This window comes from Gorilla gorilla, chromosome 10, assembly GCF_029281585.2.
Source record: "Gorilla gorilla gorilla isolate KB3781 chromosome 10, NHGRI_mGorGor1-v2.1_pri, whole genome shotgun sequence".
Taxonomy (NCBI): Eukaryota; Metazoa; Chordata; class Mammalia; order Primates; family Hominidae; genus Gorilla; species Gorilla gorilla.
This window is the reverse complement of record NC_073234.2, coordinates 60,984,804-60,999,331: the sequence shown is the minus strand read 5'-3', so window position 1 is coordinate 60,999,331 and position 14,528 is coordinate 60,984,804. Positions and strand designations below refer to the sequence as shown.

Genomic DNA, 14,528 nt, shown 5'->3' with positions numbered 1-14,528 from the left:
TAATCCCAGCACTTTGGGAGGCCGAGGTGGGTGGATCATGAGGTCAGGAGATCGAGACCATCCTGGCTAACCCGGTGAAACCCTGTTTCTACTAAAAAAATACAAAAAATTAGCCAGGCGTGGTGGCAGGGGCCTGTAGTCCCAGCTACTTGGGAGGCTGAGGCAGGAGAATGGCGTGAACCTGGAAGGTGGAGCTTGCAGTGAGCCTAGATCGCGCCACTGCACTGCAGCCTGGGCGACAGAGTGAGACTCCGTCTCAAAAAACAAAAAAACAAAACAAAACAAAAAACAAAAAACGAACGAACCAACCAACCAACAAAACAAACAAACAAAAAACCAACAAAACCAAACACTTCTATCATGCTCATTACCATCTGGGCACTGCTCCAAATACTTTACACAATTTAATCCTTACGACAACCTACGAAAAGGTCCAGTAGGTTCTAATGTTATTCCCATTGTGCAAGTGAGAAGCTGAGGCACTGAGGGTTTAAATAACTTGCCTAAGAACAAGCTCCTGGTAACAGTGTGAAATCTGCCTCCACAGTGCCTGCTTTAATTTCTTGGCTACACAGCAGATTCATGGTAGTGGTGGTAGTGGTGTTCATTTTCTCTAAAATAACAGTTTGAATAATTTGGTTTTGATAATGCACTGCATTTATTATAAATTAGATGATCAGAGAAAGATTGCAGGGATAAGAAATTATGCTTTTGATAATCTTTAGTTATATTCTGAATTTTCATTATTATTTAAATGTAAAAATAAATATCTGTGAGCAGTAGTATTTTCCTGTCATGAAGATGAAATTACTTTCATAAATATGTGTGAATATTCTAAAGAGAATGACTCTGTAGGATTTAAAGAAATTAATTCTTATTTTTGCTGGCATTTATTTCTTTTATCAGATTCACTTTCTTATATATGTCTCTCTTCACGGCACCATATGCCTAAAGTCAGCTTGGATAGTTTGGATCCTCCAAGGAAAATTCCTTCCACAAACATGTGCAGCACACAGTGCTAGATAATTAATAGAGAATATAAAATGGGTTTCCTGTTTCAAGATAGTTTATAGGTCTGTATGTGTAGGGCATTGACAAGAGAGTAAAACATATATCACCTTAGTACAAAGTAAGGAGTGAATGGCATATCTTAGAGAAAAAAAGTTACTGGGCTATAAGAGAAGGCATTTGTGAGTTTTTCCCTCCCTCCCCGCTTCCCTTCCCTTCCCTTCCCTTCCCTTCCCTTCCCTTCCCTTCCCTTCCCTTCCCTTCCCTTCCCCTCCCCTCCCCTCCCCTCCCCTCCCCTCCCCTCCCTTCCCTTCCCTTCCCTTCCCTTCCCTTCCCTTCCCTTCCCTTCCCTCCCCTCCCCTCCCCTCCCCTCCCCTCCCCTCCCCTCCCTTCTCCTTTCTCTTCCCCTTCCCCTTCCTCTTCCTCTTCCCCTTCCTTCCTTCCTCTTCCACCTGCCTTCCTTTTAATTTTGCTATGAGCCCTTAAAGAGGATTTTAGTAATTTGCTACTTAAATTAAATATATTTCCTAGATGTTGTGCTAGGCTTCAGGAATACAAGTTGGATTGCAGAAATGTAAAGGCCTTTGCATTCTAGCAAGAAAACAGATGGGTATGTATGTTTGTTTGCTCAGTGCTACATTAAATGAAATGGATGGGAGCCGGGAGGAGAAATGGTGTGTTTGGCCTGAGAGGTTAGTAGCAAGGACTTCTCTGCAAGAAAGTTTGAAGCCAATTCTTCAAGAATGAACACCTTTTTGCTGGGTGAAGAGTAGAGGAAGGCATTTGGGGTAATAGAAATAGCATAAAAGGTAATGAGGTTTGAAAAATTACATGCTGTGTTTGGAAGAATGTCCTGGAGCAGCAGCGTTTTAGAAGGTTTTTAAAGACGACGGTGACTTGATCAGAGCTCTGTAGTGCTTTGAGGTTGGGTTGAAGGTGGGCGTACTTGGAGACTGGTGGGCGTACTTGGAGACTGGTGGGCATTTAATTGGTGCCTTCCAACCACATAAATGAATGTCCCCTCAAATCCCTTGGAAACACTTTAATTCTAGAAAATTCAAAAATTGTCCCCAACATCTTTTTCCTCTGAGTTGGTACCCTGGATCTTTGGGTCTTCTTTTCTTTCCTTTTTTGATGTTTCATTTTGGGTAATGAAAGTCACACAGGTTTTGAAGCCAGCAGATTTGGCTTTAGATCCAAGTCTCAGTTGCTTGCTAGCTGTAAGGGACAAATTATATGTTTTTTCTAAATACTCATCTATAAAATGGGAGTAATAATTGCTATGGCATAGGATTTTGTTTTAAAAAAAGATTAGAAATCGTGTGTGTACAGAATTTAGCACAGTAACTGATGGATATTATTTCTATTACCTGTTATCTTGGTCTTCTAGTTGATAGCTCCTTGCTAGCGTCTAGCTCCTTTCCAGAGCTCTTCCTGAGTAGGGCCAGCATGCAGTGCCACAGCTTGCTAAGGCTTCTCCTGGCTGGCTGAGTTGTTCTAGTTTTTGTGGCACCTCACATGCTAACCCACCCTGAACACATGCTCTGAAAACATAACATTTAGAGGAAGGTTGAAGACTGAGAGACAAGGTATATCTTTGAGGAAATTCAGATGCTTGTCTTGAGGAGCTCAGGAAAACTAGACACGAGTAATGACTGTCGTTTGTGTGTGGCGTTAATAAATTTTACAATAGCTATGTCCCCATTTAGTTATTCTATGTCACAAATAAAGGCAGGACAGTAGTATTTACTGTGTTAAGGTACTGGTTTCCCAGGTATCTTACAGTGAGAAGACGGAAGCTCAGAAAGTGTAAGCAATGTGCATATTTGGTGAAGTCTGGATGTAAACAGAGATCTTGATGCCAAGCCTATGGAGCTTTGTCTCCATATAATGTTGTCTCTTTCATAATAACTGACTGTCATGTGGCAGATTATTCATGCTATTCTGACATTGATGGCATTAATATCATCTTATTTTCCCAATCTATTCAAGGATCAGTTTTGCCTTATTTTATTTCGTTTCATTCTAAATTGGAGATGTAGAGAAAAATCACATGAAGTTTGATTTGCCAGTCTCCTAAAAGGAAGAAAAATGTAGATTTTTAATATACTTAATTTTTTTTCTTTAATAGGTATGTGAGAAAGAGAGCAGTCCCAAATTGGTGGAACTCTTACTGAATAGTGGATCTCGTGAACAAGATGTACGAAAAGCGCTGACGATAAGCATTGGGAAAGGTGACAGCCAGATCATCAGCTTGCTCTTAAGGAGGCTGGCCCTGGATGTGGCCAACAATAGCATTTGCCTTGGAGGATTTTGTATAGGAAAAGTTGAACCTTCTTGGCTTGGTCCTTTATTTCCAGATAAGACTTCTAATTTAAGGAAACAAACAAGTAAGTAACAAGGAGAATATTTTTTACAATTCTTATTTTTAATAGTATTTTTTTAAGTCACTAGTCTTTTAGTGGTTTATTCATGCCAGTTTGAGGGACCTTAAGCCAAAAATATTGCAAAGGTTTGGATTTTTTTTTTTGGCTATGAAATACTTCAAAATGACATTTAAGTTCTTTATGAGATAGCAAATAGTTATTTATAAAAATAGAGCAAAATAGTGGAAACTTTTTGAAGGGGTACTTTTTAATATATATTTTTTATTATTAAAGTAAGATATCCCTGTTTTTAAAGGAAATATAAAATTATAAAAAATAAAATAAAAATAACTTATTTTATCTCTTATAAGTAATTAATATGGATATTTTTCCTAACTTTTTATACACTTACATGTACCTATGCATTCAAATGTATGTAAAAGCATACACACATATTTATTTGGCATTTTTAACTTAGAATATACTTTATATTTCAATTGATAATGCATTTTCTTTATACTTTCAAGCTCATGTGTATTTTGTATATATTATGTGTGTTGATGGTAAGTTGCCATCTTCTGACACTATTTTTATCTTTTGAGCTCTCTCATTTGTTCACACTAAATGTGTTTTTAGTGTGAAAGCTCCCAGCTTTCCCTGTGTTAACTTAGTCCCATGCCCATCTCCTTCCCCATGGTCATCAAACTCCATGAATCAACACCTTAAGGACCATCTTGCAAGTAACATGTTTGCTTCTCTCATTTTTATGATGCACTCACTAGCAAAACACCAGTTTTGGTCAGTCTACCAGTCTACTTTTTCCCTCACTTTCACCAAGAAAACTGAGTGCTGCTAGAGAAAAGTACCCATCCATGCAATTTGGTGCCTTTATACATCAAGGTTTCCAACCACTCAGTAGGCTCCAAAAGTTCCAATCAGGCTGAATTTTCCTCGGTTTCTCAAACACTTCGTGTACCCTTACTTCCAGTGTTTTTCCAGTGTTACTCTCTCTCTACCTAGCTCTAAATTCTCTCTTCACCTGGCTGTCTCTTCATTCTTCCTGTCTCAGTGCTATCACCAGTCTGGAAGGTTCTCTTACATGACCCTATAGCACTTTATTTCTCACATATACTACCATTCACCACATTATATAATTTAATTTTTCATTTTTATAATCTACTTTTTGGTAAATTGTTAGTACCATGAAGTCAATGTCAATTTTGTTCATGGTTGTAACCTTACCATTGATACTAGTGTTTTGCACATAGTAGATTATCATTTAGAATTAAGTATTTAATATTGGCAAAAATAAAAATTTTGTAATACATTATGTTGATAAGCATATGTGGAAACATGCTTCATACATTGATATGAATTTAAATTGTCCTCTTTTGAGGACAATTTGGCAATATCTACTAATATTTTTAATATATGTACATACTTTTTTGACCTAGCAATGTACTGTTAGGAATCTATGATACAGACATTCTCAATGTGCACAAAAATTGTGTACAAAAATGCACATTAAAACATTGTTTATAATAGCAAAAGAGTAGGAAAAAAACCTAAGTATTCCCCAAAAGGAACTATTCAAATAAATAATGGTACATTCATATTGTGGAACGCTTTGCAATCATTGAGGAAAAAAAAAACGTGGAGCAAATTTAATGTCCTGATAAAGATTACATTACTCCGTGGCAAAAAAAAAGGGCACAGACAGTGTTTTTACTATGCTAATGTTGATGAAAATGCAACTGGAATATGATAGTTATAAAAGTTTGAATATGAAGTAAAACCCTCCAGAAATGGGTTCCCTGGTTGTCTCTGGGTCTTTGGAAATTACCGAGACATGGTTAGATCCCATGTTTCATTACTTAAATTAGTCTCATGCCAAAAACCTGCTTACTTTAATCTTCAATATCTGATGGAGAGGAATTGTGGGCCCATTGGAGAGGGACGGAGGGAGATTTATCATTCACTATATTCTCTTTGTTCTGTCTGAAGTTTTTACCATTGACACATCTTACCCAATTAAAAAAACATAGTAATGTCATTTGATTAATTGGAGGGTATAACCATGATTTCACTGGCAGCTGGTCTGAGTAAAGAACACTTTGGGTCATAGCTTTCAAACATTTTTCAGGTAGTATTTGCCTGAGTGACATATTTGTGTGTGAGCTCATCCTACCGGGCTTCGGGATAATTTCCCATATCATAACATATTACTCTGGAAAAAAAGAACCATTTGGGTATATGGGTATAGTGTAAGCCATAGTATCAGTTGCCTTCTTGGGGTTTATCATATGGGTCCACCACATATTTACAGTAGGAATAGATGTAGATACATGAGCATACTTCACTCTGCTACTATAATTATTGCTATTCCTACTGTTGTCAAAGTCTTTTAGCTGATTATCTACACTTCACAGGGGTAATAGCAAATGATCCCCTGCCATGCTCTAAGCCCCAGGGTTTATTTTCCTTTTTACAGTAGGAGGCCTAACCAGCATTGTATTAGCCAACTCATCACTGGATATTGTACTACATGATACAGCAGTATCATGTAGTAATATTTGAAGTCATTACAGTAGTAATATTTGAAGAAATCTTCCTGGCTGTATGTAGAACAATGAGGACTTTGCCAACTTATTCTTCATAATAGAGCTAATATATAATGTGATGAAGTTGTGAGAAGAATGTTAACTTTGAAATTCCATCAGGTTTCCCAATAGTCATAATGAATCACTCAGCAAACTTTATAAAAATAACAAGATCCTTTATTTAGCAGTTTATGTATTCTATGCATTGTGCTAAACATTTTATATGCATCATTTCATTTACTCTTTTTCATCACCATATGCTGTATTTATTATCATCTTCATTTTCCAGGTGAGGACACTGACACCCAGGGAGCTCATATAACTCACAAATGGCATTTCTATGACTTGAACACAGGCCTGTCTGGCTTCAAAGCCTAGGCCTTTTCCTGAATAAAGTTAGTTCCATAGAGATTCAGTTTTGCTATGTACACGAAAGCATTGTGTACATGGTTATGTTTTTTAAAAAAATATATCATCTGCCACCTGTTAATTATTCAGGATCACTAGTGTAAGGTGACTTTGAAAGGAAAAATAGAAATATTCTCTAGAAGCATAGGAATACGTAAGAACTTTGGTCCTATGTATGTTATGTATGTTTATTTTTGCATAACTGTTGATTTCTAAGTTGCTGGTGTATCTCTTTATTTTCAGATATAGCATCTACACTAGCAAGAATGGTGATCAGATATCAGATGAAAAGTGCTGTGGAAGAAGGAACAGCGTCAGGCAGCGATGGAAATTTTTCTGAAGATGTGCTGTCTAAATTTGATGAATGGACCTTTATTCCTGACTCTTCTATGGACAGTGTGTTTGCTCAAAGTGATGACCTGGATAGTGAAGGTATTTATTATTTAAAAAAACCCTTTATGCTTTATATTTACACACTGACATTGAACAATAGGACCCAAGACAAAAACCTGACCTAAATCATCTGGAAAAACTTGAGTAGAAATGTGTTTATTATCGCAAACAGTTAAGTTTACTAATTTTGGTTAAAGTGATGGGTCAAGGAAGTGTGTCTCTGTGCTTCTAAATGTTATACTAATTGGTTAATGGTTAATATTCCAGGAAACAAACTCTGACTAGACTGGAACGAGATTCCACGCTCTGTCATTGACTAGATCCTTTCGTGGCTTGTGTAAGCCCCTTAACCTTGTTAAAGGTAGTAATGTCGACTTTGCAGGGTTATACATAATAATTAGAAAAAATGTATGTAAAATGTCTGCAACAATGCTTGGCAAACAGGAAGCGCTTAATAAAAAAGGTTTTTATCTTTACTATAGCTTAAAACAATATTAATATTTTAATAGCTCACTTGAGATAACTTTTTAAAAAATTAATATGGTGAAATATATAATGACAGTGATTAGGGCTGATGTATTTAGCATTAGCAGTTTGGTAAAAATGGAGTGAGGGGCTTTCTTATTAATATATTATGATTGAAAACATTGGGTGATAGAATAAGGGTATTTGAGAGGGCAAAAAATGAGAGTTGTTCCAAAATATTGTGTCTCAAGTCAAACCATTTTTAAAAATCAAGTGTAGTGATTTATATACCTATATAATTTATATAAAATAAAATGCATTCACTTTAAGTATATATTTTCATGCGCTTTGAAAATCAACATATTCATGTGGTCATCGTCGCTATTAAGTTATGCAATATTTTCATTATCCAAAAAAGTTTCTTCATGCCTCTTCACTGAAAACATCCCCTTCCCCTCGCCCCCCTGACCCTTAGCAATCATTTGCTTCCTGACACTGTAGATTAATGTTTTCTCTAGTTTTATATACGTAGGATCATACAGTGAGTACTCTTTTGTGTCTGTTTTCCAAAATGGTTGTACTATGTTCTACCCCCACCAGCAGTACATGAGCATTCTGGTTGCTCTACATCCTTGTCAGTACTTGGTATTTTCAAGTTACTTTTAGCTGTTCTAGTGGAGGTTTAATTCATTTAGATGTAATTTTCATTTCCCTGATGACTAATTATGTAGAGGATATTTTCATGTTCTTATTGGCCGTTCTTATTTTTGTGTGAAGTGTTGAAGTATTTTGCTTTTAATTGGGTTGTCTTATTATATAAGAGTTCTTTGTATATTCTAGATAGAAGTTGTGACAGGTATATGTATTGCATATTTTTTTCCCAGTCATAGCTTGTCTTTTCATTTTACTAATTCTATTTTTAACAAAACAGAGGTTTTAAATCTTGGTGAAGTGCAGTTTTCCAGTTTTTTTCTTTTATGGTTTGTGCTTTTTGTATCCCACTTAAGAAACCTTTTCTTAGCCTAAATTTGTGAATATTTTCTCCTATATTTTCTCTTAGAACTGTTAAAATCTCAGCTTTGACATTTAGGTCTAAAACATTTTAAGTTGATTTTTGTGTGTGGTGTGTCAATGAAGAGTTGACATTTATTTCTTTCTGTATGGATATCCAGTTGTTCCAACATTACTTGTTGAAAATATTATATAATTCCTCATTGAATTAATGGAAGCTTTGTTCTCTTTAATTGACTATTTAGGTATGGTTCTATTTTAGCATTATTTATTCTGTGCCACTGATTTATACCTTATTCTTATGGCAATACCACACTGTCTTGATTACTCTAGCTTGATAGCAGGTCTTGAAATCAGATAGTGTAAGTCCTCTGGTGTTCTTTTAAAAAAATTGTTCTTATTATTCTAGGTTCTTTGCATTTCCATATAAATTTTTAATCAACTAACTTTATGCTGGGATTTTTATTGTAATTAAGTCCATATTTAGATTTTATATAGAATTTATTTATAAATTAAACCGTATTACCTATGATTTTAATGTAATCTATAATATATAATTAATACATAAATAATAATTTATATAGATTATATCTATAAATTAATTTGAGGGAACTAATATATTAATAATGAGTCTTTTGACATATTAATGTGATATATAGTTCAATTAGTCTTTTAAAATTTCTAAGAGTGTGTTGTATTGGATGTTTTCTGATACTATTATAGATGGTGTTGTATTTGAATTCTAATTTCCAGTAGTTCACTGTTGATATATAGAAATATAATTCATTTATTTGTACATGAATTTTCTATCCTGTAAACTTGCTAAGCTCACTTACGTGTTCCAGTACCTTATTATAGATTCCACAGGATTTTCTTTGTTCACAATTATACCATTTGGTAATAAAGACAGATTTGCTTTTTCTTTTCTAATATCTATCTCTTCTTTTTTTTTCTTGTCCTATTGCACTGGCTAGGACCTCCAGTACTACGTTGAATAGAATTGGTCAGACTGGGCATCATTCCCTGGTTTCCAAACTTAGAGGAAAAACATACAGCCTCTAATCACTAATTATGACATTATCTGTAGTTTTTCATAGATGCCCTTCATCAAATTGAAGAAGCTTCTTCCTAGTCATTTTTGGAGAGCCTTTTTTTTTATCATTAATAGGTGTTGAAAAATGCTCTTCAGCATCTGCTGAGGTATTCGTATTTTTCACCTTTATTTTGTTAATATGGTCAAATACACTGACTGATTTTCTAATGTTAAACCAACTTGCATTCCTGGAGTAAATCTCACTTGGTTATGGTACATTATCCTTTTTATATAGTATTAAATTTTGTTTTCTAAAATTTTGTTAAGAATTTTGCATCTGTGAGAGATATTAGTCTGTAGTTTTATACTTCCTTGTAATTATGGGAGTAATGCTGGCCTCTTGAAATGAATTGGGAAGTGTTTCCCATTCCACAGTTTTCTGGAAGAATTTGTGTAAAGGTATTTTCTTCTTAAATGTCTGATAGACTTCACCAGCAAAGGCCATCTAGGTTTTAAATTTTTGTGAGGAGGAGATTTAGAATTATGAATTTAATAACTTTGATAGATGTATGATTATTTTAATTTTCTTTTACTTCTTAAGTCAGTTTTAGTAATGTGTAACTTTCAAGGAATATATCCATTTCATATAAGTTGCCAAATTTATTTGTTTAATGTTACTTATAGCAATTATTTAATTATCCTGTTAGTGATTTAATTATCCTGTTAATCTCTTCAAAGAATCAGATTTTTGTTTTATTGATTTTCTCTATTGTTTGTATTACTTTCTCACGGACTTTTGTTCTTATTGTTATTGTTCCCTTTTCCTTACTTATTTTTATTTTAATTGACTCTTTTTATAGATTCTTAATTTGGAAGCTTAGAACACTGGTTTTTAGAACCTTCTTATTTTGTAACAGAAACATTTATTTAAGGCTGTATATGTCCTTATAAATATCACTTTCACTGCATCCCAATATTTTGATGTGTCCTCTTTCCATTCATTTAAAAAAATTTAATTTCCCAAATGTCCAACAATGATAGACTGGATTAAGAAAATGTGGCACATATACACCATGGAATACTATGCAGCCATAAAAAATGATGAGTTCATGTCCTTTGTAGGGACATGGATGAAGCTGGAAACCATCATTCTCAGCAAACTATTGCAAGGACAAAAAACCAAACACCGCATGTTCTCACTCATAGGTGGGAATTGAACAATGAGAACACTTGGACACAGGAAGGGGAACATCACACACCAGGGCCTGTTGTGGGGTGGGGGGAAGGGGGAGGGATAGCATTAGGAGATACACCTAATGTAAATGACGAGTTAATGGGTGCAGCACACCAACATGGCACATGTATACATATGTAACAAACCTGCATATTGTGCATGTGTACCCTAGAACTTAAAGTATAAAAAAAATATATAAATTTAATTTCATTTGTGACTTCTTTGATTCACGAGTTATTTAGAAGGCTGTCATTTATTTTCCAAATATTTGGAGATTTTCTGGATAACTTTCTGGTTATTGGTTTCAATTTGACTTTTTTGTGCTCAGATAACCTACTCTGATGATTTCTATCCTTTTATATTTATTGAAACATGCTTTATGGATTATCATATGGTCTGTCTTGGTGATGTGCCATGTGCAACTGAAAAGAAAGTATATTCAGCTGTTATTGGGTCAAATCAATAGGCCAAATTGTTTGGTAGGATTTCTCAAGTTTTCTGTGACTTTACTGACTTTTCTTTCTATTTATTGTATTTGATAGAGAAATATTGAAGTTGTAATTGAGGATTTGTTGGTCGCCTTTTCAGTTTTATCTGTTTATGCTTTGTATATTTTGAAGCTCTGTTGTTTGTTGTGCAAACATTAAGGACTATATAACAAAGGACTATATATAAAAATAATTTTTTAAATAAAGTAACCACTTTATATTAATCTAAGTTTGCAGTTAGTATCATTTTCTTCCTCTGGAAGAATTCCCTTTTACATTTCTAGCGCAGATCTTCCAGAAACCCATATGCAGATTACTGAAGCACTTTTTCCATAACTGCCCCAGAACTCCCAGCTATCTCAGTCTCCATAAATGTTGATCTCTATCTCCTCATCTCAGGAAAGCCATGAGACTGTTTAAATTTCTTCTTATGTATATGGCCCTTAATTTGTCTCCAAGCAGAAGGCCAGAGTGATCATAGGGGTCACATAATTTGTTTCCCTTCTTTCGGGTATTACATAGTCCTATGCTGTCTGTTGCCCAGTGTCTGTATCCAGTCATTTAATATATTTGTCCAGTTTTCTTGTTGTTTATGTGAGTAGGTTAAGTTCACACTTGTTACTCTATCATGCCTGAAAGAACTCTCTTCAAGTATTTTTCAAGAAAACATTAGAAATTTTAACATAAAATAATTATAAAATGCACTATGCTGCTTGTACAAATAATGTGCTAATAGACATTTCACACACATATAAAGTGGGATAATTATGATAATTTAATAATCTATAATTATGTAATTGTTACTAAATTATAAATTGTATTTTATTAAAATTCTTGAGCATTAAAATAATTTAAATTATAGAATTAATTAAACTTTAGCAATGAACCAGGCAGGAACTGTTTATATCAGGATTTATACTGAATATTATAAAGGTGGTATTTGGATATACAGATTTTATAATTTGGTTTTGACATAAAATGAATTCTTTCTTTTTCTAAGATAAAGAGTAGGGGAATTTAAAATCATAATTAATTTTTCACAAATGCATTCGCATTATTTATCTTTAATATGATTTTTTTATTGATCTTTGTTTTCTTGTAAATTTATTATTTTGAAAGTACTGCCTTTTCCTTATTTTATAAAATAATTATTGCCAGCCAAATTTATTGTGTTTATTTTAATACCATTCCATAAAAGAAACCATGAAACATGAAATTCAAATAGAAATATATTAAAAATTGCTGACTGTTAAATAATTTGTGTGATTACAACATTTAAAGCAAGATTTGAAAAATTTATAAGAAAAATTCAGGGAGTTAATCCACTCTCTTTCCTATGCTGCTAGACCCTATTCCAGTGGTCTCTATAAAAAAAATTCAGAGAAACAGAAAGCAGTAACAGTGATCAGATTGCATACAAACTTTCTGCACACACATATATTTGTTATAACTTATATAACCATTGATTGATTTGGCTTTTTCCTGCTGGACTATGAGCTCCTCTGAGGAATAGATTTATTTTTTTTCTGCATATCAGTATCCCGTGCTTACCCAGTGTCTAGTCTGTAACAGCCATTCTATAAATATTTATGGGTGAAGAAAAATGTTGTTGAATTTTTAGTGAAAAACCAACATGGCTTATCATCTCTATTTTAAAGATTTTACAAAGGGAATGGACTGTGAAATTTCCGTTAATAAAAATAGGTCTAATCTTCCATGATTGAACTGTGATAGAAGGATCTTATGATTGAGTAAGCTTTTTGTATTCACCTTCATGTTATTTTATCATTTTCAAAATAGGAAGTGAAGGCTCATTTCTTGTGAAAAAGAAATCTAATTCAATTAGTGTAGGAGAATTTTACCGAGATGCCGTATTACAGCGTTGCTCACCAAATTTGCAAAGACATTCCAATTCCTTGGTAAGTTAAATTGTGAAATTGTGATTATGTTGTGTTTTGCTGCTGACATTCTCTTGATAACTAAAATTTATGCCAAAGCTAGGAACAATTGGTAGGGATTTCCCTGATGTATGATTTTGAGATTTTTATATATGTAATAGATATGAAAACATATTAGATGTAAATTATGCTCAATTCACATTTGTAGTCTTTTGAGTATGCAGGGTATGAATTTTTTGGGGCATATATATATATATATATATATATATATATATATATATATATATATATATATATACTTACAGTACACTTCAAGATGGTTTTCTTCTTTCTTTTCAGAACTCCATGTCTGAAAAGAGCCCAGGCTAGACCTCTACCTAATGGTGTGGGTTGGTCCCATGAACACTTTAGCTAGAAATCTGATAGTGATTTCTAAGAAACCAGACAGAAGTCTGAAGGACACTGAACAAGATGGAGCAGCATAATATAATTCATTGTTCATCTATCATCTATCTATCTATCTATCTATCTATCTATCTATCTATCTATCTATCTATCTATCATCTATCTATCGATCATCTATCTATTTTGGTGTATTGAAAGTCATTTAATTTTTTAGATACCTTTATTATTATTTCAACCTCTTGTCTGTTTTGGAACTACGGAAGGACTATGGCATATTTGCATGAGGAGTTTGATAATTCTAGTTGAGGAAATTGGGAGTCACCTTATTCTCAGGTTCACTTTGAAAGACCTGTTCTAACCTATTCTCTAATTTTGATTATAGCTGAGTACTAAAAATATGAGGGTTGTTTTGTGTTAATTCTAGATCTTAAGATGGGTGAAATGAATGACTGTAGTTGAATCGGTTAAATTAGCTGTCAGTCTTTATATATGCTCTTTCAAATTTATATATAAATTTAGTTATAAAAAGTAGTTTGGTTAATGAGAAATTATATGGATATAGCTTTTTGACTCAACCTTTCTGTTTTTCAGTTTCCTTATATTTAAAACAAAGGAGAAAGAGTAGATGCTTTCTAAGGTCATTTGAGCACTGAACTGGAGTTTTCTTTTATCTTCATAATTGGGTTCTTAGTTTTTACTTGTCTATTTTTTCCCACAATTATAAATACCATTTAACCCTACTAAAATTTCATGGTTCCTTCCTTATAAAAATGTCCTCTTCTCCAATAAATGACAGCAATTTTATTATAAATTATTTTTAATAGGGGCCCATTTTTGATCATGAAGATTTACTGAAGCGAAAAAGAAAAATATTATCTTCAGATGATTCACTCAGTAAGTATTTGGATGTAATCATAAGTAAATAGATATTTTGGGCAGAATGCAGTGTTTGGTTGAATTTCCTCCAATTATTCAAATATTCTTGGTGCCAGTTTCATCTTACATAATCTTCATATATATTTACCTAATGATTCCTTCCATAAGCTGTGGAAAAATGAAACATACATTTAAAAATTTACCTTTCTTGAATATTATAGAACACATTAGTCTTTTTTTTTTTACAAGTTTTCTGAAATGTAAATAACACCTCCACCAAGGCCACTCTTCATCCTCTCCTCCAGTTTTCTTTCTTTCTTTTTTTTTCACGCCTCTTACACCA

The 14,528-nt window shown here is 33.5% G+C and overlaps 1 protein-coding gene across 1 annotated transcript in view; it reads left to right on the top strand.

The window, feature by feature from the left end:
* The window catches only part of LRRK2 (leucine rich repeat kinase 2), a 144,129-nt gene that overhangs the window by 56,342 nt on the left and 73,259 nt on the right, over positions 1-14,528 (top strand). Inside the window, exons 19-22 of the mRNA XM_019039400.4 lie at positions 3,140-3,398; positions 6,626-6,814; positions 12,807-12,925; positions 14,134-14,203. Of these exons, the coding sequence (XP_018894945.3) occupies positions 3,140-3,398; positions 6,626-6,814; positions 12,807-12,925; positions 14,134-14,203 (637 nt within the window). The remainder of the gene's footprint in view (positions 1-3,139; positions 3,399-6,625; positions 6,815-12,806; positions 12,926-14,133; positions 14,204-14,528) is intronic.